Source organism: Coloeus monedula (assembly GCF_965178545.1).
Source record: "Coloeus monedula genome assembly, chromosome: 4".
NCBI lineage: Eukaryota > Metazoa > Chordata > Aves > Passeriformes > Corvidae > Coloeus > Coloeus monedula.
In genome coordinates this window covers 50,461,148-50,486,321 of record NC_138784.1, presented here as the reverse complement: position 1 = coordinate 50,486,321, position 25,174 = coordinate 50,461,148, and the positions used below count along the sequence as shown (strand labels likewise).

The window sequence follows — 25,174 nt, the reverse complement described above, 5'->3', positions numbered from 1 at the left end:
TATTTTCAGGTAAAGCCACCTAAGAAGTCAAAATTCAGGAGTGTGCATTAGGAGTGCAGAAGCGAGGAATGGTGGTGGCTGAGCTTCAGCTGTGTTCTGTTTTGTTGTCATCATGGATAGCAGTTCTCCACACCATGCTCTCTGCTCTGTGCAGGCTTAGTCCATCTCTAGTAAATGCAGCTGCTGGCTTCTGCTATACCTGAAGTCTAGCTCCCAGGACTCTGCCTCGAGTTTTGGAAAGAGGCAGTTATTTCAGCCTGAGGATGCAGCCACTGCCCAGATCCACAGCTCTGCTGCCTCCCCAGCTCTTCTCCCCAACACCTCCCTGATCTTCCGTGCTGTTCCATCAAATTCCAATACAGCTCTGACACCCCTACCTAATATTAAAATCAGCCTTTTTTAACACTATGTAAAAGCCTGAAAAAGACCTAAGGCATTTCTCTGAAAATTGTTTTAGATGAGTACTTAGCTTCTTTGCAACTTGCTTTCAGAGCCACTTTACAGCTTCTTCCAGCTTCCCCTGCCTAATGGGTTTGGTAGCTTAGAACTCACACATGCTGCTCACACCAACTGCCCTTTGTTGGCTGCTACCTTTGCTCTGCTGCACACTCTGTCATCTCCTTTAAACCCTTCCCAGTTCTGATTTTATGTGCCCAGAACCTCTGCCTTCTTGGACAGCCATAATTCTGTGTCCAGTCATTTAGAGCTCTCCCTAGGGTCTAATATTAGAATCTTATTTAATTGTCTTTTATCCCTATGTCTTGTCTTAAAAAAAAACAGAGGACTGCTTAATATTGTCACACAGTAGTGTCAATTTTCTTGCATTGTCTTTATATGTATAGCACAGTTTATTGCAACACATCTTCTTGCTCATCTCTTTTTTATGCACCCTAATCTTCATATACTCCAAATCTGGTTTGAATTATTGAAATTCTTTAGCAATCATAAATAACCTTTTTCTGTATTTAGATGATTTCTAAGAAAAAAATGTATTCCCTTAATTTCTGGCAAATTCTTATCAATACCTTTATATACAAGTTGTTATAAAGATTAGCTATTCTTATCTAATTGTTTCTAGGAGTTTAAGACGGTCTCAGCAGGCGTTGCTGAGGGATGAAACTTCTAATGATGATTTAAAGCAGTGAAGTGTGTAGGCTGAAACTGAAATAATTATTGCTGTAACCCTCTAAGCACTCCAAGTTCCTCAAGAGAAAATACTTTGTTCAGAACAGACCCTGAACAACAAAATGCGAAGAAAGTAAAATAATAAAAAACCCTCCAACCCTTGAAGCAGGATGATAATTTAGAAATAGAATCAGTATAATGTGAAGATGTTCTCAACAACTGCTCACAAATGCATCAGACATCACAATTAAAAGGGAATAATAATTATGGCCCCATTCTAAAGTATGGAATATTCTATTCCATTCAATAAGTCATGAACACTTTAAAACCATCAGTGTAATCTACAAACCTATATTTACAACATTAAACTGGATGTTCTGCCTTTTCAATAACTGTCATCTCATCTCTATTATTTTCACCTCAGACTCTAATTGTTTCTTTTATAGGAGCTAACCTACCAGTGTCCTTGGCAGTACAGTTTATGGCTCATGCATTTACAGTAATTGTTTGGGCAATTTGCCACACAGTATAACAATCTTCACATCACAATCAGTTTTTACAATAAACAGCATTAGTTGTGAAAAATACAAGTGATGCATGATTCTTATGGTAGATAAAGGGCACTGAAGATGCCCTTTAGAAAAAGAAAAGAAAATGCTCAAGCCTTGAACTACTTGAGAAAAATACTGATGTCACAATAGAGCTAATTAATTTGATGTTACAAACAAGAGGGGGAAAGGGCCTTGCATTCATTAGTGTCAATTCCAAATGAGAGCATACCATTCATATAAATAATATTCTGCCTTCATTTAGACAAAATATGCAGGTAAACAAATAAGAAATAAGCACCAGCTCTGGCAATAGCAATGATTTTGCTCCTTAGCTTTATCAAGGCTCTTGTTTTTCTATAGACACAGGGAGCTCAAAGCCTGGGCAGATACAACTTACAGGTAGAACTCTGGATGAGGCCAGATCCTACTGCCCACCAGCTGGTTTGCTCCAGCATGGCCAGCACTTCCAGGCACTACTGGACACTGTAGCCTCTGTGTATAGTAGTGGTCTGCTCCTGGGAGGCTGAACATGTGCTTAATGGCTTCTCTCCATAACACACAGGTGGTGGCACATAAACGTGTCTCACTGCACGCGTCTCTGCTGCAGACGTTTTGTCGCCTCTCAGTTTTCAAGTGTCCTAAAATAAGAGGTCAGTAGTGAGGCCATTGGACACACCTCCAGCAGGCAGTCTTCCATGTTAGAAATTCTCCAGAGGAGAAATAATATATTTGCGTTCTTATGCCAGTGCCTAGACAGGGTAATTCTCAGCCTCCTTGTCATCTCCACGCCACATTATGGACCCTGGGTGGTGCAGAGGCACAGTGAGGCAAGGCCCCAGAAGGCACAAAGCTGGCTTCAAGCCAAGTCTATACCTCCTCTTCCTGAGCTCAGCCGTGACTTCTCTGGCAGCACCAGGGCTTGAGGCTAAGAACATGTGATAATAAATTGTGGAGTGGTTGTATTATAAAACTGTAACTTCAAATTCTGAGAACACAGACATCAGTTTAAATCAGTAGGGAGACTTGTCCCTGTAGCGAGTTTTGGACTGAACAATATGGAGGCAAGGAATGAGTTTGTCTTTACTCATTAAGTATTTAGTTCATATATTCAGTTAGTGAGATAGAATCAGATTAACTCTGGAGACACTTTCACAAAAGAAGTCAAAGTCTGCACTTTGAAGGTCTGCATCAGGACCCTTGGTAGCTTCCGAACCAAAATGAAACATATGTTTTTAGCTTGCCTTTTTTTTTTTTTTTTTTTTTTTTTTCTGTATAGTACCAAGGTTTTTTTCCCTTCTTGCATTTTCCTCTCAGTGTGAATTTGTTTTGGAAATATTTTCTGCCCTGTCCAACTGGTATTTTAGGATCAACACAAATGGAGCAATATTTTCAAGCAAGCCAACTGTTATGGGGGTTATGGTAGTAAAAAAAAAATCTTGAATTCTTACTCTTCTGAGCCTTACAAAAAATTGAATAGAATTTTAAAGCTCTGCTTAGAACTTTAGACATACAAAGTCTTCCCTAATCCTTTCCAAAATGACTTCTTCCTGAGAAATTCATTCTTGCTGCATGTTTGTGGATTTTGAATGATATTGCATACAATACTACTGAATTTTAGAATTACGTGTGGAAAATCCTTTCTCTAGTTTCTCACCCAGGTCTTCAAAACATTTTACAGGCTTTCTGATTTTGATGTGTACATAAATGTTTTAAAATAATTTTTGTTGTTGCTTTTTTAAATGCAGATATTTCCTTCTCTACTTCCTTCTGAAATTACATCTGCTGCTAATGATACAAAAATAACCAAACTAAGCTGCCTGCCCTTCGCTCCCCATATTCCCTTTCCCAGCTCCATGGGGTTAGACTTCTGTGCAGGATTGCCTGTTTGGCTCCAGTGACAGCTCAAACATGAGTACTTAACTGCACTAATTTACTTTTTGCTCTTCTGCTTCTCAGTAAAACACTGCTGACACATGGAACTACTTCATTTCAAGGATCTCACATGTTGTTTACATCCCAGTGGCATCATTCTTCAGCAAGGCTGGGTATTTTTGGCATTAGATCCAAAAGCACTAGTTATATTGAAGGCTGCTTTTATATGAGGTTACTCTGAGGCTTAGAAATCTGTCCTGAAATTAAAATATAACTACTGTTTGGTTAGCAACTTTAGTCTTGCCAGCTCTTTTCATGAGGACATTCTAGCTTCACCTCAACTTCAACTACAATACATTATCTTCAGGGTAGAATTTTGATTTTTTTTGATTTTGAATCTACAGTAAAAATCAGAAGCATGAAAGCACCTACAAAACCTAAGACTATTTTTAGATAAAATAATGTTAAAAACTTTTTTCCCTTTTACGTACTTTAACTAAATATTTGAGAAATAACATTCTTTGAATACTTTAACAACCTCATGCCTCTCTGAATTTGAGACTAAATAATATAATCCCATGTCTTCTTTTAAATATGAGATAGTATAAAATTGATCAGGTTGCATTAATTTCAGAGTTGTTCAGGTACATTTTCATCTTTCCGTACTCTGTAATCCAACAATTTTAGCCTTTTTCTCACATTTTTAAAAATAAATATCGTATGATTTAGATAGTAAGATCTAGCATAAGTGGATATATCACAGAACAAAGTGAATGGTACTGTGAGTTATACAAACATACAGACACAACTTTAGCCAAATATTGGTGTGTGAACTAAAATCCTGACAAGTGATAACCCCACCTATTATGATGGAGTTTGCTGCTCCTGGCTGTAGTCCCAAACCTATTTCAGGCCAGACCAAAGCACCTGCTGTTCCATAGTGCAAACGTGCACTCCTGCAAGCATAACTCTCAGGGCATATAGCTGCAGAGGAGCATTTGAAATAGGGCTGGGTTGCGATCATAGGATCATGAAGTCTTATCCCTTGGGAAATGTGTTGCATAATCTTGTTCTCAAAAATATATTCATGTTTCCATACTGAGACCTTCTCAGTTTCTTGTGTCTAATACTTGCACCAAAAAAAAATATAAGATATACTTTTCTAATGCTTGCAGATCTTCTTTTAAGTTTTCAAAACAAATGTTTTTGTGAACTCTTTATATTAATCCATTAACAGTCTTCCTGCTTTTTCATCTTTTGGGTATTTACCCCTTTGCTATATCAATAGAGGGCATTTATTCCTCCTCTCAGACTTTATTTTGTTATGCTGAAAATAGAACTACTTGATCTGCCTCCTTGGTTATTATAGATTTTTCATCCTGCCAGCCTTCCTCTAGTCCTCTTCTGAACGTGTTCCAGTTTGAATCAATTTTTCTTGGACATTGTAGATAAATGTTCTAGAGGAGTTCTTATTGGTGCCTGGTGCCACAACATGAACATTTCTTAGAATCTTTCATAACTGGGAATACCTTCTCTGGGACATTACCGCTGAACTTGGTTTGCCTTGATATCACAGTGTCTATCTCATCTCATACCAGCACCTTGGAAATGGTTTCTGCCAAAAAAAAAAACCCTCAGATTTTTCTTGTTCACCCATTTCTTCCAACTTCTGAGGCCTAGTTTTGTGGCAGAAACTCTTTCTAGTCCCTAAATGTATAACCTGGCACTTTCTAATTTTGAATTTCATCCCTTATCTATTATTCTGATCCTCCAGGCCACCGATTTCTTTCAATCCTCCTCTGTGTTGGTGATGTCTCCCAACTTCGTCTCTGCCACAGATTTAATTTAACTTTGACTTCTTGTGCTTTGGTCTGTAATAACATGACTGAGTAAGTCTGATTGCATGACTTGTCCTCTCCAATTCCCCAGCGATGCCTGCTAGCTCCACAGCCCAGCTCCTGGGACCCTGCTTGGCACCGAGCCCCTCTCCCACCGCCCAGCTCTTCTGCTCATCTCCCTCTTCTCCCGTTTAATTAATAAATTTCCCATGTGGCTGCACAACAAATGCTTTAATGAAGTCCAGATAACTGATTTTTAGACAAGGGAAATATAGTAATCTTATCAAAGACAGATATTATCAGGTGAGTCTGGCATTTTTATGCCGTTTTCCATTTATCTATATTTCTTCTCTCATTTTTGTTCTAAATATATTGTGAGAACTTTTTGAAGACACCTGGGCCTGTAGTTGCCTTGACACTATTTATCTTCTTTTTCCTAAATATAGCTAATCCTTTTTCTTCTTTTCTGATATTGTTGCAGTATAGGACCAATTGAAGAGGTCTGAATAGGAAAGGTTTTAAACCAATATGTGTTTTCCTCCATTGGGTCTCTCAGATTTGGGTTGGAGATTATCTGCTTCTCTTAATTGGAGCATATTTAAACAAAAAGTTCTGCTCCCAGACTGGATGGAATAATATAATTTTCCAAATCGCTCTTCCTATCAGTTATGGCCTGCAAGATTTCTGTTGCTATAAGAATCTGCCCCACCACTAGCACAGTGGTAGAAGAATTTACGAGATGCCTTTTGGTTGTTGGGTTACGTGTAGATTATGTGAAATCTTGATGAAACTTCATTTCTAAAAATATTCTTATTTAGCTTAAAAAGGCTAGTTCGAAAGCCTTGACATGTCTGAGTTTATTCCAACCCTTCATGAAGTCAAAGAAATATTGTTTATTGGCTATTTTTTCTTGCCACTTATAATTTTCTATCTACTCCACATCTTTAGGGTTCAAGTTTAACATTTCCTGTCTGGGATCCCAATTCCACATAACTTGGGGACTTCTGAACTCCTTCACAAAATGTCCATCACATTTTCAGTCCTCTCAGTCCTACTAACTAGCCCCTGAACTTCATATTTGTTCTTTCTAATGCAAAATTACAATGATAACCTGTTTTCAGTCCTGATTTATTTTTATAATTCAATACAAGTGAATGATAATTTCAAGGATGAATCATATGAGCATAGGTTCTGGGGTTTTTCGCCTGCTAGAAATTCATAAGTTCCTGGTGTACTTTATGAAGATGTGCTCCATTCAGCTGAATGAGAGAAAGCAACAGAGCTTATGCAGGTTTACAGGTACTTATGCTGGAGTGGAATCACATCAGCTGACATAATGGATTTTTTTCTAGCTTGCATTGTTGTCAGAATACCTGGATCACTTAAAAATAAAAGTAAACCCTTTTTAACAGAACACAAATATTGTGTCTCTCATCATATAAGGCAAGTTTAAACTATCCTTCACAACAAAGTGCAATAATTAATTTCTGAAACAAAAGCTAATTAATATTCTAATTTAAAAATCTGCTCATGGAGTTCTGATACTGTGCTAGGACATTTTCAGAGAAATATGGAGAAAAACTTACCAACTAGACAAACACCTTCTAATTGCCCCTGTTTGATAAAGCAGCTAATTATTATTGGTTTTTGGGAAATATTTCAGTCCTTAGGATATATGTATATGTTTGAGATTGTTCTGTAGTTATATGCACCCATAGCTTCAGCATCTTCATATAATTTCCTAAATTGAAGTAGAGGTTTAAGTTACTATTTTTTATGCTCCTCGTGATCCTCAAATACTGCAGTATCAATATCCTCAATTTAAGCCAATTTTAGATTTCTCCCAAGAATAATTATGTGAGGACAGATATTTCTGATATAAAATTAAATTAAGTAAAATAACTGTTACACTGACATTCCCTGTGCTCAGGTATTTGCAGGGCAGGTGTGCACAAATAATGGTCTAAAAACCAGAAATCTTTATAAAATTCAGTGCAGTAGGCAAGAAATTATGCTACAAGCCCTGCAGTGTGTATCCTAGCTGTGAGGCTGTGTTATCATTGCTATTTTTTACCTGTGTGGCTGTTGTGAAAAGAAACTTGTGTGCCAAGGCTCCAGATGCTACTTGAACAAAAGTTAAGGAAAAATTCAGCTCCAATCACAGCAAAAGTAAAACGGAGGGGCCTGCCTACCTTGAGTGTTACATTCGCAGCCACTAAAACTCCATAACCGCATTCCAGTTTGAATTTATAGTTACAAGGTGAGATTCATGGAGCTTTACATAATGGCTGAAACTGTAGGTTCCCTTTATGGTCAGTAAATAAGGTCTACCTTTCAGAGGTAGAGAAGCACCTTCGAAGGATACATCACTCCATCTTACTCATGATGCCCATGTTAGAGAAAATAAATCTCCTTTTGGAAGTGTTAATCTCTCACCACTGATAACAGGAATGATATACAGGACTGCCTGAACACAGATGCTTAGAAGAATAAGGCTAGATAAAGTAACACTATCCTGGCACACACCCATAATTATCCAGCTTGAAGCGTCTTTATACCTGTACGTTTAAAGGTTTATAAAATAGGTACTCAGCATCCTTATTCAAACACTCTGTCTATATTTTTACACTGAAAATTTGTTAACCAAACCCAAAAATATTCACTGCATAGGAAACACAGCAAGCTGGGGGCAGAATCCAGTTTCTCCTTTCACCGACATATGAAATTTAAGCTAAAGAAGGATCCTGCTTGCACATCCAGCTTCATTAGGAGGAGGCAAATCTGCCCTCCAGTTTTCCCCCAAATGTTCTGTATCCTGATAATCTGGGTATTTTTTGCATGAATGATGTGCAGTGGGGTTTTTTATCACGTGAAAGTGTGATAGAAGCTGAAAGTGGCACCGCTGCTTGGATGCCACAGTAGCTGGATGTGAACTCTAGCCACCACTAGAATATTATGCTAGATATAGGCATTAACAACTCCCCTTCTCCTGGGAATGCTTCTTGAATTAAAAAATTTGTCAAACTCTGGTTTCTTTACGAAGTAGAAAAAGAGTCCCTTCTAGCAGAAAATTATGCCATCCCTGCTTCCCGAGAGTTGTGGCATCCATATGGCTGAACACTGCAGGTAGTCAGCTACGTTCAAAGAAATGTTGACACTTTAAGATGCTCTTTTTTTCCCCACTGGAAAGCAGTGGAAGGTTTCCTGCTGGGCCCATGTGGTTTTGGGATCACACTTTTGGGGTGATGATTCAGTTCATGTGTTATACATGTCTTGGTTCCTAATCTGGGGCTTTTGCAGACACCCTGATAGCACCTAAATGTTTTGATGCATCTGTATCATGGTTAAACCCCAACTTACACATTTATGGAAGCAGATGAGTGAAAAAGATGCAAAAGGGCAGAAAAAACTGGTAACAAGATGTAACACTAAGACAAGCCTTTGAACAGTAAAAAAACCCCAACAAACAAAAAACAAAAACCAACCACCCTCACCAAAACCTTATGTATAAACGATAAGCTCTAATGATTTACCTTAAAACCTCCACAGATCAACTGAAAAAAGGTGGATCTGCCACCCTTTTCAGAATGAAATGCAGATTATAACAACTGCTGCTAGGGGAAAGTACAACTCAGTGCGAGTAGAAGAGTGAAAAACACATGGAGGTTATGCACATACCAGAATTCAAGAGTGACATGACATTCATACAGATTGCAAGAATATTTAGCATTATTGCAATTAATGGTGGAAAAGAATTGCTGAGAGAGCATTAAATCTTGTGCTTCAAGGACAGCTTCTAATAAAAAATGGCCAAGAGGAAATATAAGAGGGCAGTGCAAATTACTCCAAGTATTTTCCTATAAGAACTCTACATCTTCCCCTGAAGTATCTGATGGTGGTCAGTGTCAGAGGTCAGATGCTAGACTGGCAGGATCTTCTGTCTGCTTTAGTCTGGCAATCCCTATAAAGACTGGTTTTTAAAAAGTTGGTGACAGTAGATGTCTACATTCTTGTAATAGAGTATAAATTTAGCATCCTCCTTCTGAATTAAGCATTTAGGTGGCAGAGTTAATGTTATATCAATTCAAATGAAAGACACTAGAAGAAAATAGAAGGGGAAAAGATTAATATTTGAAAATTAGAAAGTAATTTTCAGTAACAGAGGTGGACGGCTGGTTGAAAATCACATAAATTAAGACCTACAGAAAAAAAAAATTGCTCCTCATAGAGGAGTCATTAGGAGTGATATAATAATTTACATTTTACATAAGTGACATTCTCTTAGCGTTTTTTTCCTTTTGCACTAAATGTTAGATCCCTATAAGCACATGATTCGAACTGCTAGGACTTGGCAGTTCGATTGATATCAATTGATATTGATGAGGACTGCAGGCACTCAGCATCTCTCTGTAGGTGTTTTTTGTGTTGAACCTGGCCTTTGTTTTCACAGCCAGCAAAGCAACAGAAAAAATTGCACTGGCTGCAGGGAAGCAGAATTCGTTCCTGCCGGCCAGGCATAGCTTAGCAACAGGATTTATACTGTACGCAAGCAGGGAGGATCTTTTGATTTACTTAAGGTAACAAACATGCCTTTTTCCAGCCATCTCTGTATACATACAAATATTTGGAAAACACAAGCAAGAGAGAGCCCTGGCATCTTGAACACATATATCCTTCCAGACCCTTGCCTGACCCCAAAATTATGCTCTCCTGTCACTGATGCATCTAATCACCTTTGTGCTGCTTTCTCAGAAAAGGCCTGGGAAAACCCATCAGATTTGCAAAGTAATTTGAAGGTCAACATATTCTCATTTTCTTGGCCAGTTCTTTCTTATGACCAACTCTTAATAGGTCACTCAAAAAAGCTACATTTTATGTAGCTGTTTTCAGAATTTCAAACAGCATTCAAAATGTTGTGTAATTAACTAGTAGTCTTTATATTTGAGTCTAAGAGGAATAAGAACAACAATTTTTGCAGAATAACACAAGAAGTTTCTTTTTGTTTAACAGAAAAGAAGAAATATTGGCAACGTCTGATGATGGCACTTGGAATAACTCAAGGACTTCAGGTACAACACCCAGTTTAATTAGTTCTTCCTTACTGCACATGTTAATTAAAAATAGTGAAACAACCAACCTCATGGAAATTATTGAACTATGTTTTTGTTAACTCTTCAGACACAAACATCCCAGAGATTGTTTATTCACAAGCAGAAGACAAAGACACCAAACAAGCTAATGAAAATATAAAAGAGAGAAATGCAGAATACAACCAGGGTGATTACAAAGATGATGAAAAAGAATTAGAGTTGCTGGTAAGTGTTATACAATTATATCTACAGTATTAAATGATTTGAATCCATTTACGCTTCAAAGCTGGTGAAATGCCCCCTTTTAACAGAGCTGACTGATGTACTAATTTACAAATGTAAAGCCTTGGTCTGTACTTACACTGAATCTCTAACTGATTCAACAATAGAAGGTGCTTTGATTTCAGTATAGTGCATCAACTTTTTCTGGTCTTAAATTAATGACTTCTCCCTTTTGCTTCTTTACCAGAGGCTCTAAATGACAGTTCTAAGGAATTAGAAAGGTAACATTTAATAAAATCTCTCCTCCTAGTCTCTAGGATGGGAATATTTTTAAAGAAATGCTTTCTATTTGTAAAATTTTTGTACTTGTAGTACTGTTTACTTCTGAGATTTTTGAAATTGTAACTATATGAGTACAGTAAGTATATATATATTGATATTGGCAGATTTTTCTATTTCAGTATTTTACATTATATTTTTTTACAATGAATTTCACACTCAGTGAACATTCAATCTATTTGGATTTGTGTGCATGCATGTGTGTGCGTGGTTTGCCTTGCATTTTTCAATATGAAAGAAAAAATGGCAATAAATGAGACACATACAGCAATCTATTATTCCCAGCGTCTGTTCTCAGCTCATATCATTTGGGTGCACAGATTCATAACCATAGATTATAATAGCTATCACCTGTGAAAATGTGAATGCTGAATCAGACAAGAGAGGAAGATGGGAACCGTTCTTTTTTTCCTTGTTGATAGAAAAAATTCCTCTCATTTGAATATAAATTTTTGTCATCTTTTACTATAAAAAGTTGAAAATTGTTGCCTATTGTGAGACCTTTCACCGCCTGAAAGTCAACGTTTTGGGGTTTTTTTCCTTAATGGTGAAATGTGCAAAGGAGGACCTCTAAAATCCCTTGTTGTTCTCAGTCCACCCTTTTACAAAAAAGAGGATCAAATATAACTATTTGTTTATCAATTGCCAGACTTGTCCGTACAATAAATGAAGGGGGAGCTATAATTTAGATGTTAATTTGCACTGTGCGCTCTTTAATGAATTAAACAATGAAGGCTTATAATACATGGAAATACAACCAAATCTTTGAAACACACAGGCATTGGCTCACAAGACAGCTGTGCAGTTGACAAGTAACATGAGCCTTATGTGAGAAGAAGGGGAAATCGTAAGATTTGCATATAATTATTGAGATCATGCAAATGTCAGTTATGAGGAGGGGAAAAAAACACAGGCATCTCACTGTTAAATCCTGACAGTTGGCATCACCGAAGAACTCAAATACACTTGAGCACTGGTTGGCAGAGGGTCATTAAAACAGAATTTGCAGAGACATTAGCTCCCTCACTTTTCTTTGAGTGACGTTTTACTATTAATAGTTTGCAGAGGCTTTGCAGAAAACATATTAATAAGAGAAACTGTAATGGGGGTATCTACAGCAAGTGCAAATGTATAAAGGGGTGCCCAAGAAGCTAGCCTCTAATTGATCAGCTAGTGCTATCAGTGTGACTCTGCTAAAGTGAGAAGAGAGTGCAATGACAAGCAGGCATAGCTGAATAATACAATATGATATTTGGGAGCTGGGAGGGAGAATGATTAGTTTCTGGCCTTTTACTTTGCTAATCTCATTTCCAACTCATGTCTTACCAGATTGTCTAAAACCAGTCTGGTTTGAAGCCTGTAAAATGGTCCCTGAGAGAAATGAAGCACAGATAATCCTTACAGTATTTGTCAGTGTGAAATGTGTCTTTGTTTTACTGGACAATACTGTACATAACCGGACACTGATGTACTGTATCAATGCCCTCATTTGAGCACCAATCCTCCCCCCTCGCCCCATAGCTTCCTCTCTCCAAACCTAGAATCAAATGTACAGAGAATGAATTAGCCTGCCTTTAAGGGAATATTCTCTTCAGATTTAATTTGTATAAAATGCACTAGCAGCTTACTGAACTCATGAATAAAGAGAGAGGGTTCGGAGCACTATTTTATTTCCTGCTCCTTTCAGCACCACCATAAAGCTCATTACCTATGTTAAAAAATACATGCAATGCAAATTTTGCAAATGGTTTTGAACATGTTTCCATAAAAGCTTTGTTACTGAAAACAAAACTTTCCATAATGAAATCCTGCCTCCTTCATTTGGCATATTTTTGCAAAGTACTTTTTGATCATTCTTTTCTATTCTATTGTTTCAGTTAAATCAGCACTTCACAGAAGCTAGAGGTACCTCTTCCAGAGATGAAAGGAATTTATACACAACAGAACCAATTAATTTTCCAAGTGAAACTGAAAGATTGGTGAAAAAGCTAACCTGTATAGAAAGAAGCAGTGCCTTGCACCCTGTGCCTATCAGTTCCTCATCTGAAAACACTTCACATGCAATAGGAGAAGAATTAAAAGATAAAGTTAAGTATCCTGTAGGAGATTATAACAGTCAGCTACCAGGGAAGGAAGTCACTGCTGGCTCAGTAAACAGCTATGAGCGCTCTTTGGAACATACTGGTACCAGTGAAAGCCTTTTATCGGCAAAACATTTTCCTGTGACAAAGCAGAATGAGGCTATCAATATTACGGCTACTGGCTCAAGCCGACAAGGAGAGAGGCACACAGATATTTCAAAAGGTGAAATAGATAGTGCCTTGGGAAGTAAGATGACGGAGAGATTATTCATCAGTGAGGATGTTGCTGGTACCTCAAAAGGGGCCTGTGAAACGAGACCAGAAACCATTTCGCCAGAGCATGATGAATCCGTGCAATTAAATGCATGCATAGCAAGGACGCTGGATGGCAATGCTAATCCAGCTCTGGAGCACCAGGCACCACAAATGTCTCACCAAACTGTGGATTCATTGTTGTCAGATGCTGACAAAAATGAAAATGAAGGAAAAATCAAGATGACTGAAAGCAAAGTTCAGGTACATTTAAGAGGAGATTTATATGCTGGCACTTTTGCACATGCTGGTGTCTCAACAGATTCCACACACAAAAAAGGAATTGGTGAAATGTCAGAAAAGAACTCTAACACTGGTTTAGCGAAGGAGAAGAAAGTCATTGAAGTAGCAGACTTGGCATCAATTGGTGAGGAGGAAGCTTCCAAGCATTTCAAGTCACACAGGAAACACAATGCCAAAGCCCTGAACCCAGTACCTCTGCCAGCTGAGAACAAGCAGGCACCCAGGGACACCAGGGTGGATGAAAGGCAACCTGAGGACACTCAGGAACACAGAGGATTTAGGAGGTTAAAAGGCAGAGAGAAGCCAGACAACGCAAATAAAGGGAGACCAATCGGAAGGGAAAGCGAAGCAAACTCCACAGAGCAGAGGTGTCAAGAAATGGGGAATGAGATTTGGTGGAGAGTGAGGGGGAGCGTGGAACCTCAGAGCATGACTTCCACAAAGGAGTTGTTTACCTGCCAGGAGGCAGAGAGTTGTGAAAAGTCTTCTGTCTCTGAGCAGGGTATTACAGAGGAAGCAGAGGCAGGTACAGCTTATATAATTAAAACAACATCAGAAAGTGCTCCAGAAAAAATGCCTGGCAGTGAAAAAGCAGTAATTGCTAAGCTACCTCGAGAGACTGCACTAAGTGACAGGCCCACAGAGGAAAAGGAAACAGCGTTTGATACACATGAAGGGAGAAATGATGGTTCACATTATGCTCTTTGTCAACTCAACACAGTGGGTGTATTATATGACACTGAATTTGAAAAGGAATCAGTTTTAGGTATTTATAATGCATGCGTACATGAAACACTGCAAGGAGAAATGAAGTCTGTATGCAGTAGCAGGGAAAAATGTGCCAAAGCACAACCAGACAATATTCTACCTGTAGGAGAAGCAGTAAAGGCTTCTGCTACAGAAAAGAAAGAAGATTTGCAGTGGGGTTTATGTTCAGATGTACCTAAAAGTCCCCTGAGCACCCAGAAGCATCTATACTGTGAGAAAGCAGAAGAGCTCTACAGAGAAGAAAGCCATGTTGATACACTTTCCTGTTTATATTCTAAAGCTGAAACAAAAATGCCACCTTCTGGTACAAATACTGTGCCTAGTTACTATTATAAAAGCTCTTCAGTGGCAACTTCAGAAGGGCCCACAGTGGAAGGAGGTATGGAGCACCTGCACAGACACTTTGAATCCAAAGTCATTGAAAAGGTTGCTGCTGAGTCAGGGTACAATTCAAATCTAACAAATGAAATTATGTGTATTAACAAAAACTTCTCTTCTGAAGTTGAAAAAGGAGAAGTACCTTCCACTTCAGACACAGCAATTTCTGGAGAAGGACGAGGCAGGAGTACAGGTCAAAGTTTCCATCAAGCAGAGCTCCAACAAGAGAAGTCATGGAGGCCAGAGGCTTTAATTAGTAAGTCTACCAAAGAAAATGAAGGAACAGACTCTCGATCTGACCATTTAATAACTGAGGGGAAAACACGAAACTGGCTTGATGACTCGCAGAAAGAAAGCCAACACACTTCTGATTCTGCAGATATTTCTAACCAGAAGAGTGAAGCACTCAAGTTATCTAGGGAGTCTCCAGGTTTAAAACATATTGCTTTCAAAATATTTTATGTCTTCTTGTTTCTTCTATTTGCTGGAACACTCTACCACTATGATTTGATAGTCTGTCTTGCACTCTACCTGTTCTCCTTGTATTGGCTGTGCCATGAAGGAAGAAGAAACAAGGAGTCTATCAAGAAGCAATAACATTGACTGCCAACGGTGCTCAGGATCCATGGTCAATAATCTCCGATTCCACCAAAGCATTTTCACTGTTAAAGAGTTTATTCATTGTTAGAACCAAAGCAAGATTTCCACAGCAGCATCTTTTATTAAGAGATTACACATGAAGTTGAGCCTTCATATAAGTAATTAAACTAGGCAGGACCATTATGTTTGGATCATTAAATACCTATATGAGTATGAGTTCTGAAGCACGTCAAGTTAAAATGAAGTGCAGCTGTTGCTTCTTAGCAGGATATGAAGAAGCAATCCTTCATGTCTCTGTAGTACTTAAACCCACCATTTACTTGCTTTAATTTCTTTTGCATTAAAGCTTCATATTTTTCTGGGAATTTTTTCCTAAGATTATGTGTGGTACATAATAACACAAGGAACAATATAAAACCTAAGTCAGTATTTTGGTGCGGACATTGCAGTTGATAATCTGCTAGTGTAATTAGCCAATGCTCTAAGGAATGCACCTGTTGATAGTTTAATATAATTTTTCAAATTTTTATTTCATTATTTTGACTTAGAGCTTTGGTGGTAGCCCTGTTTGAAAAATGTAGGGCTTTGACTTCCGTAACATCATGTAACTTCCAGGGTGTGACTGTGTAGCAGAATAGATGAGCTGTTTCCACCCTGTAAATATTGAAGGCCACAGCCACAGGCCTCATACTGATCACTCATGTGCATGAACATTTTTGGGTTCTGTAAATCTGGACTGAGTAACATGACTGAGAATTTCACTGAACTGTTATCCTGGGCAAAGCCTGTGAATGACATTTTTCATCAGTATTGCTTGAGCATATCTAAAAAGTATTAAATAAATTTTCCAAAGGAATGCTATGACTGTGTGCAGCATGTCTGAATTAGATTTACAGCTTTTTTCCTATGGCTTGCAACCTAGAGCTAATCAAACACCAAGAGAAAACAATGGACACGACCCTGGCGTACTGTGCAGCTGCTTTGTGTGGTTTGGGTGAGGCAGAAGAGGCTGGTATCTGCCCTAAGGAGAGCCCAAATTGGTTCTGTGCAGCAGTTCTGTGGGGCAGACACACTGGCAGCTTTGCTGCTCCAACGCTGTGGGTGTCTCACACAGGCACATGCCCAAATTTTGTCCAGAAGGAAAAGAATGGACAGGATATGATGCTCTTCAGCCATTTCCCAGAGGATGGTCACAAACGGCATCCCAGGTATAGGATATTAAAAGAAGCATCGAGACTGCATAATGTTGCTGAAACCATAGAAATTAAAAAGAAAAAAGAGTTGTTTTTAAGCTCTGTTTGTTTCACTTTCCTTACTGCCACTGTGAAATATCATAACTCTGAAAGTCCTGGTTGCAATATATGGCTGAAGCTATGTAATAGCAAAATTATTTAATTGTTAGCTTGGCCCTGAAATAAATGTTTTAAAGTCCATGTAAAACTTATTCACATGTTTCAGGATGATAGGACACTCTGCTACAGGAGGCACCTTGTCATTCGTGTTCTGCAGAGGGGTAAAACTTTGAAACATTTTGGGAGTAGTGCATTCAGTGGGGTCAGCAAGTATGTGCATGATCTATTGCTGATATGTGTTTTGATGGCTGGATACCATGACAACTTTTGACAGCAATCCATGACTGAGTTATAGCAATGGACTAGAGGCATTAAGGAGAGACATGGAAGGCCGTGTCCAGATGTTCAAAGGTATATATGAGCAAAATATTCATTGAGATAAAGAAATTAATTCAATAGGCATTAGGAGATGAATCCAATAAAAAGCTTAGGCTTAGACTTAAAGCAGGATTGAAGTTAAATCAGTGTAAGTCCAAAGTAATGATTGTAGACCTTCCTTTACCAGGAGACAGCAAATGACAGCCTTTTCATGATGTTTGTATACACTTCTCCAAAAGGTGCAGCATTGCCTTACTTCTCATAGTTCACTCCCTGCAGTGTGACGAGTCCCTGGACTAAGTGGATCAGAATTTCAGCCTCACTGGGATAGACACATCCAGTATTGCTTCACTTCCCAGTACAGTGGAAGCTCTGAAATAGCATCTAATATATTCTGACAGAATCAAGGTCCTCAGATAAAGGGATAAAAAGCGAAGAAAACATCCCGCACTTATCCTGCTGAAAGTATCATAATGCAGTCAAGTACCAGATTCCTCAGGTGAGAGAAGTCAAGGACATTGGATACATATCAATTTTATAGGTAAAACAACCATGGCAGAAATTAGAATATTTTGGTTCAGTTAAAAGCCTCTACAATCTAATTTACCATATAGCTCTTTAAAGCAGAATTCATAAACTTCAGAGCAAGGACCAAAGTCCAGGTTCCTGACCTGTTAGGTAAAAGCTCTACACACTAAGTCACAGGATTCAAACCCATGTTTGAATATATTCAGCTTTACCAAATCTGGGCATTTCATCCATCAGAATGTACTTTAACCATTGGAGGAGTATTATTGTGAGGAGGACTGTGGTCACCAGGGTTTGGCAGTACCTCTGGGCATAGATGGGTTCCTAGTTTCTCAACTTACTTAAACTGAAAGTGGTTCTCTGCTCAAAACAATAGATTCTTTTCCATTTGAGACTAAAGACTCATTTGATACTCCCATCAGAGAGGGGTTTTCTTTTCCCAAACTTGTAATGTCCATTTTTTAGAGAGGTCTTAATCTCACACAGTCTAAATCCCTAAGCACCTGAGATAGTTAAAGAACTTTAAATGTCTTGGACACATGCCTTATTTTAAGCAGAGCTGAACAGTTCAGTCACCGTGAAAGTGGAAAAGCCTGGTTGTGTTTTTTTATTGAATCTTGGAGACTCTAAGCAGTGTGCATTTTAAGAACCCTTTTGCTCCTTCACATGGAAGCATAGACATCCTTGAGTCATGGGAACCTTTGTGTGGTAGTTGTCTGTATGTAATCTGCAAGTTGAAATTTTTTTTCTCATGCATTTCAACCCAAAATATTTGGTTCATTGTCAAAGGCTCAGCTCAGCTGATTGGAGAGCAAGAAGAGGGGTCAGGGATGATTGATGGGCCCAGGACCATGGGTGGAGGAAAGTTCATGAAATGGATCAGTCTCTGGACAAAGGCAGAAAAATGTTACAGAGAGCTCAGGAGAGTCAATGTGACCTGCAAATAGAATGCAAGGGATAAATAGAGAGGATCTATTAATACAGGCATTCATTAAAAATTAGTGGGCTTTTACTGTGTGTCATAATATATTTAAATCAATTCCTAAATATCAGCTAACATTTAGCTAAATTACTTCAATTTCTACAGAAAGTGTGCTTTAAACAGCTGTATTCCTGTATCCAACAGGTGAAACATCTGGGTTTGCCATTTTAACACGTACAGTCATTCAGAGTTGGAATTTAGGGTAAATATTTGAATGTTAGAATAAGCATATTTCATCTACACACAAGTGGAATACTGTTAGCATTTCTCAGATTTGGACTGGGATTTTATGTTCTATATTTAAAATATTTAATCAGCATATCGTACCTTATGATTGCAAAACAGGACTCTAGACTGATCTGTGAGCACAGGTGCCCGAACTTTAAAGTATGTATGTGCTTAAAACAACAAAGCAAGTAATTTTATCTTTTTTTATTTATCATTTGATAAGCTATCTTTTAAAAATCCTCTTACTTTTGTTTGTAGTATGGAAGAAACACCTTTATAACATTGGCAAAATACTGAGTTTTACTTACTTCAGGAAATAAGTGGTGTGTTGTGCTCTTGCAATGATTCATATTCAGCTTGCCTAAAAGGCCTCAGTAACATATTTCTAGTTAATACTTTAATTTCTAGTAGCTTCTAGTTATTTCTTCAAGCTATGCAACAGAAAAAGGGTGTGATCCTACATGGCAGGGTAATCCTGTGGTCACAAAGAGTTCAACTCTGGTACAATATAGTGATTGAAAATAATATAATTGAAAAAGGCTTCCTTGCATTATTGCAAGGAATATGAGGTGTATCTACATTCCATACCATGGGAGGTATGTCCCATGGCTATTATCCAAACTGCACATGTAACAAATAAATTAATTTTCATATTGCTGCATGTCTAATCTGTTGAATTGCCTTAAATATAAATTTAGGGAAAAAGAGAGAGGAGCAAGAAGAATTTCTGCATCCAGATACCTTGCCAGGAGATAGTCAGAACAAGCTACATCATTAATGATCTAAGTACTTGTTGTTGCTAATTGCTTGCTGATTCTTATCCATCTGTGACTTCTGGCTCAACAGAAGGCTCTGAAACAAGCTACAGCCTTTAAAGACCTAGTTAATATTGGAAATGAAAAAATAAAGAGGACAGAGTATCAACTAGATCCTTAAAGGAAGGTTAATATGATAATGTTCTGAGTCACTATACTAAATTTTATATGCCCAATGGTATATACACCCCTGAATAAAACACCTAAACTCTCTAGTCATTGAATATATGAATGAGAATCAAAATAGGCAATGTGTTAAATATGGAACTGCCAAAGTTTTCTAATAAAAAGCCCTGATGGCAGAGTTAGGTCTTACACCCTTCACCTGTCAGTGGGATTAGTTACTTAACGCTGGGTGGCAGGGACATGCTTTTTCCAGGTCAGGTTCCATATTCTGCAGCCCTCTCATGCACTGAGGTACCTAAACAGCTGCCTTCAAAGACAGAAAACTTTGCAGAAAACAACCCCAAAGTTTTGGGACTGGAGAAAGCTTAACCCCTTAAGCCATTGCTTGGAGGGAAATTTGGATATAAACTGTTCCAAGATTAACTTGTGCACTCTCTTTAGGTAAAATACAAAACTAATACCAAGACCTTTATGTCTCCTCAGTGAGGTCTACTTCTTCCTTAGACTATAAAGTTACTTTTCCAGGGCTACATCAGTGCCTCATGAACCAGGAGTGAAGAATTGTTCTAGCCATGAACTGTGAATTTCTCTCTTAAACCTACAAAGATGCTTGAATCCCAGCACAGTTCCACTTCAGGCAACCATGTCCTTTTGTGACTCCCAGTTGAGCTTTCCAAGACTTGCAGCTCTTCTGAGAACACTGTCTGCAAAGGAGACCATAGAGCTATATGGATAATGAGAGGACTCAGTGTGCTTTTTTGATCTAGGAAGTCTTGATGCTGCTGAGGATTCATAATTCAGGTAGGTGTCAGGAGAGGTTTTTTGACCAAAACTACACATGCCTGAATGAGGACAGTATTTTTCAAAACCATGGGGAGGTTGAAGGGAACAGGTAATTTCTGCATTCAGAGTAGGCATGAGCTTGGTGAGCTGAGATACTTAACAAGTGTGATATGCATGATTTGGTGGTACCTATGAGATATGTGTGTGCATATGTGTATGGGTGGCTCTAGGAAAAGGGAATGGAAAGGTGAGAACTAGATTTCATAGAAGAATGGAAAAGAAATAATAAACAGAACATCTAAATGGAAAATCTCTGAACAGCTTTCTCTAGAGATGAGAAAGTTTAATAAGTTCTGAGTAGGTTGGACAGATAACACAAATATGGTATTAGCTATATAAAGAATAAAAACTGAAATACATGCTAACTTCTTTTTGTAACTTATCAACTACTGCTTAATGGAATTATAGTGGAGAATATCTTACCCTTGACCTTAATACTCAATGATTCAAGATTAGAGCATTGCTCTGAGGACTAGAAACAAAAGCTCCTTCTCAGGACATTATAACCCTCTGGGGGGGACAGCCTTAGGCTGGAGCCACAAACCTGCCTCATGGCTGTTTATGCAGGTCAGTTCCCAATGACATGAAGCTATGTGTGTCAGGAGAAGACAAGAGTACCTGTCAGCCTGTGCTTATTAGTGCAGAAATATAAAACTATCTGTAAATAGTTCAGCTCCCACAATCCCCGCGTTTTCTGGTATAGTTCAGAGCCATGTAGGAGCTTCTTTGATTTTTTAAAAGTATACATGGCTGCAGGAGGACATTTAGATTCCTAAGGACTACAGGGCATGAGTATGTCTTGCATCTATGTGATGACAGGGAGATCATAGAACATACAAACTCATATAAGCCACTAGACAAGCTGTATCTATGTGGAAATTTCTGATCCTTTCCACCAGTGATCTTTCTGGGGCTGCCAACTGCTTGTACTCCTGGCCCTACCTTCTCCAGTGGAGGACAGAAGGCAGCTCCATACTGCCAATTTTCCAGTATCTCTGAAGGGGAAATGAGAACTGCTGAGGAAAAGACAAAAAGTAGGTCCCCTTTAATTAGGGAGGAATACTTTCTCCTCTCAAGGCAACCATGGACAGTTAGGAGTGGCCTGAACACTTTAAAGACAAAAACAATGACCAGCTTGGGTGAAAGTCCTGATTAAGCTCCTCAGCAACTCCTTATTCATACAAGCTATGTCTGTCTGTCCCTCTGTGCTATGAATGAGCCAAAATCCATGACTGATGAAGGACAAGGGTAGGAGGTCTCTTGTGTAGGTTCCCTATCTCCTTAAATGGTCTAGGCTGTTGAATGGTTTGGGGCGGTTAGGCACACTGAGCAATGCCTTGACCATCTCAGAATTAGACAAACCTATGGGAAATGTCTCAGCAGTCACAAGAGGTCTTGGCTTGTACCCATCCTTATTTCATGTTTTGGCAGACAGAAGTCAGGCTTTTAAAAGACCTTTATAAGATTAGGTGTGAAAGAGAACTACTGCTTGATAAACTACTGATTTATCCACAGAGAAGTGTTTTCTTAATAAAAGAACCTTCTAAGTACTAACTAGAACGGTTTTATACAATTTTCTGATATAATTGTAGTGTCGAATCCCTTTATATAATGCAGCATTTTTGTAGAATTATGGCAGAATTACTAATAAAACTTACAGAATAGAGGGAAGAATGGAAGAAAAAATGAGCTGGAAAAGAGAGGAAGAAAGCAAGAAAGCAACCAGGCAGCTATGTGCCTGCACTGTCCCATAGTAGACAAGAGATTCATAAATAGGAAAACTATCTTTTTCTAAGTTCAGGTTGAGCTTGTGGTCACCACATCCCTGTTCTCTAAGCCATGCTGCACTCCAGAAAAGGGCACAAACACAGACAAGTCTTTTCATTTCCCCTCCTTGTATAGTAGTAGCAAAAAAATCATCAGTATTAAAAAGCCAACTAATAAAGGCTTTGTTCCTGGGGGAAAAGGCAATGACTCTGTTAACCTTGCAGGTGAGGTGGGCAGGCTGCTGTAAACGCAGTGTTTGGATGGTGTGGCCGGAACGTGCTCGCAGTCTGCTTTGCTGGGACTCGGCTCAGTGCGTTTCACATACACCCACTCATGTGGCCATTTGAAACCACTTCAGCTACCTGTGTCCTTGCCTTCAATCTTATGCTCGTGTGCATGGTAAACTGCATGTACAGTAATTCACTGTGTTATTATTACATTCTATATAATTTGGTGTAAAGAAATGTTTAAATAAGCTGTTATTACCTTGAAATTATCAAACACTGGAAGACATACAATGTAAGAAACTCAACACTATCCACTGCAGTTGTGACCTTTTAGACTAACTGATCTGAACAGACTTACACCTGTAGCTGTACATCATCCTTTAATGTAGACATCTCAAGTGAGAAGCAAACATGGTGTTTTTTCAAAAGTGTGTTGTCTGATACTGCATAAGGCAATAGCATGACTTGCCATGTACTTTCCTTTTAATTCTGAAAAAGTCAAGAACTTATACATGCAATAAAAATTGATTATAAATTAGATTAATGACAACTGTAATCTCGTTAATTATATTTTTAATAAACCAATGCTGAACCATGTTTGACTGCGTGGATACAAAGCTACATTTTTTGCCATGCACTAGACATCACAATTTTCATGTTTGTTTGTTCCATGTGATATTTAAGCCAGTCATATTGTTGTGGGCAAGTTTTCTTCACAGTCTTGAAGCAATGGAGAGCACAGGTGCCCATCATCTGGAAATGCAACCCGGAGTCCTGAATAAGGTTTCTGTGCTCACAATCCAATGCAATGGAAAATGAGCTGTTTCAGAGTGGCATCTCAGAAACCCACAGATGTGGACTAATCCCACTTTTGAACAGAAAGGTACTTGGTGAATTTAAATAAATTCAGAATTAGGTAGAAGCTGCAGTCAAGTGTATGTAGTGTGGCTGATGTGCCAATACTGTGGTGAGTTTTATCCCCAGAGAGCTTTCTGCTCCGAACTCCAGTTTGGGGATGACAGGGCTGCCCCACCACTCCTCTGCACATCTGCATTTCCTTCTCTGGGGTCACTGAGAGAAAGCGATATCACTATATGCCAGGTCTCCTGATCAGGGCAACCAGGAGACCATAACTTGGGGCACTCCATGGACGCTGCCTTACATGATTCACTGGATTATGACTTTGGCTTTACATTACTCAGATCCACTTAATTCTTGTTTTAAGCACTCAAGACCTTTATTATATATAGGCTAACATTATTTGGCCTCAGTGCATGAGAAGAGACAGTATTTTGAAAGACAATTTAACAGTAATCTAAATTAAATTAGTAACAAAAACATGCATCTACCTTTCAATACCTATCTTGTCTCTTTCTTGACATTATTGCCTCTTGTCTGGAATCATAGCTATAATTAAGAGAACTTCCTATTCAGATGCCCAGGTGGTGAAAGATGGCTGAGGATACAATTAGAAGAAACCAAGAAGTTTTATTCACATCCTAATGGAAGTTATAATGGTGCAGATATCATAGGGTAAAATACAGTTGCTGGTCCCTGGATGGAATGAAGTTGGCATACTCAAAACCTATTCCATGATGATTCCCCACACCACAATCTGCAACCACAGGACCTGCTAAGGGGGATGGAATGGAGGATGGAGCAGAGTGGAGAGTCTGTGGGCAGGCTCTGTCGGAATCCTTGCAGGGAGGTGCTTTGCAGATGGTACTTTGGAGCTGAGAAGCTGCATAACACCCTGTCAACCAGGGGAGATAGGAGATGTCTTGGTGTTGAGCCAACAACAGTAGTGAAATCACTCACCTCAAATTATATTCTAATTGTAATATTAACACACACCTCCATTCCAAAGTTACCCACCTCCAAGGTATGACCACCCCTCACTGGGCATGCTCTCTATATTCTTTTTGACTGTATCTTTTACACCCATTAGTAAACAAAGAATTTATGACTAAAGTCATTCAAACTCCATCTAAGCATAAAGAAATAGTATACAAGTAAGTTGACAATAAGGTGAAAACTTAGGGAAGGCTCCATTGCAATTGCTGAGATCAGTCAATGGGGTGAACCTGTCTTCTTCCCCATAGAAGAGGAATCTATCTGCGCTAAGTAATTTTATTGAGGCTTGTCCGTGTATTGCTTTGAATGCATTTTTGCATTTTTTGCAGTCAGCTACTGTCACCAACAATCCTCAAACCTTAACCTGTCACAATTTTATATTAAAAAAGAGTGTTACCCTCAGTGTGAGTCCTTCATGAGCACTGGCAGTCGCTGGCAGGGGGTAATATATTCAAAGAGGAAGACCCACTGCCAAGGAGTCTCCCTTACACCATTGGTGTGTTTCCCTAAGTCAGTCAAACCATCCTCTGATCCAGCAGGACTGCTCAGTGAAGGGTCCCCCTAACAGAATGCTGACAATCTGGTTGGGCACAAGGTTCTTGGCTTTCCTGACAGACAAATTAAATACTAAGGTTCATGTAAACCTCCCCAAACTAAGGGTTCAGGAAATCTCCGCTTTTTGCCTGTTACCCATTCTTTAATACCTAAGTCCTTT

The 25,174-nt window shown here is 38.7% G+C and overlaps 1 protein-coding gene across 1 annotated transcript in view; it reads left to right on the top strand.

Moving 5' to 3' along the window:
• PPP1R3A (protein phosphatase 1 regulatory subunit 3A) overlaps positions 1-23,202 on the top strand; it is a 34,332-nt gene extending 11,130 nt beyond the window's left edge. The window contains exons 2-4 of the mRNA XM_082279914.1: positions 10,397-10,455; positions 10,565-10,701; positions 12,915-23,202. Coding sequence (XP_082136040.1) covers positions 10,397-10,455; positions 10,565-10,701; positions 12,915-15,416 — 2,698 coding nt within the window. The 3' untranslated portion in view covers positions 15,417-23,202. The remainder of the gene's footprint in view (positions 1-10,396; positions 10,456-10,564; positions 10,702-12,914) is intronic.
• The last annotated feature ends 1,972 nt before the right edge of the window (positions 23,203-25,174 follow it).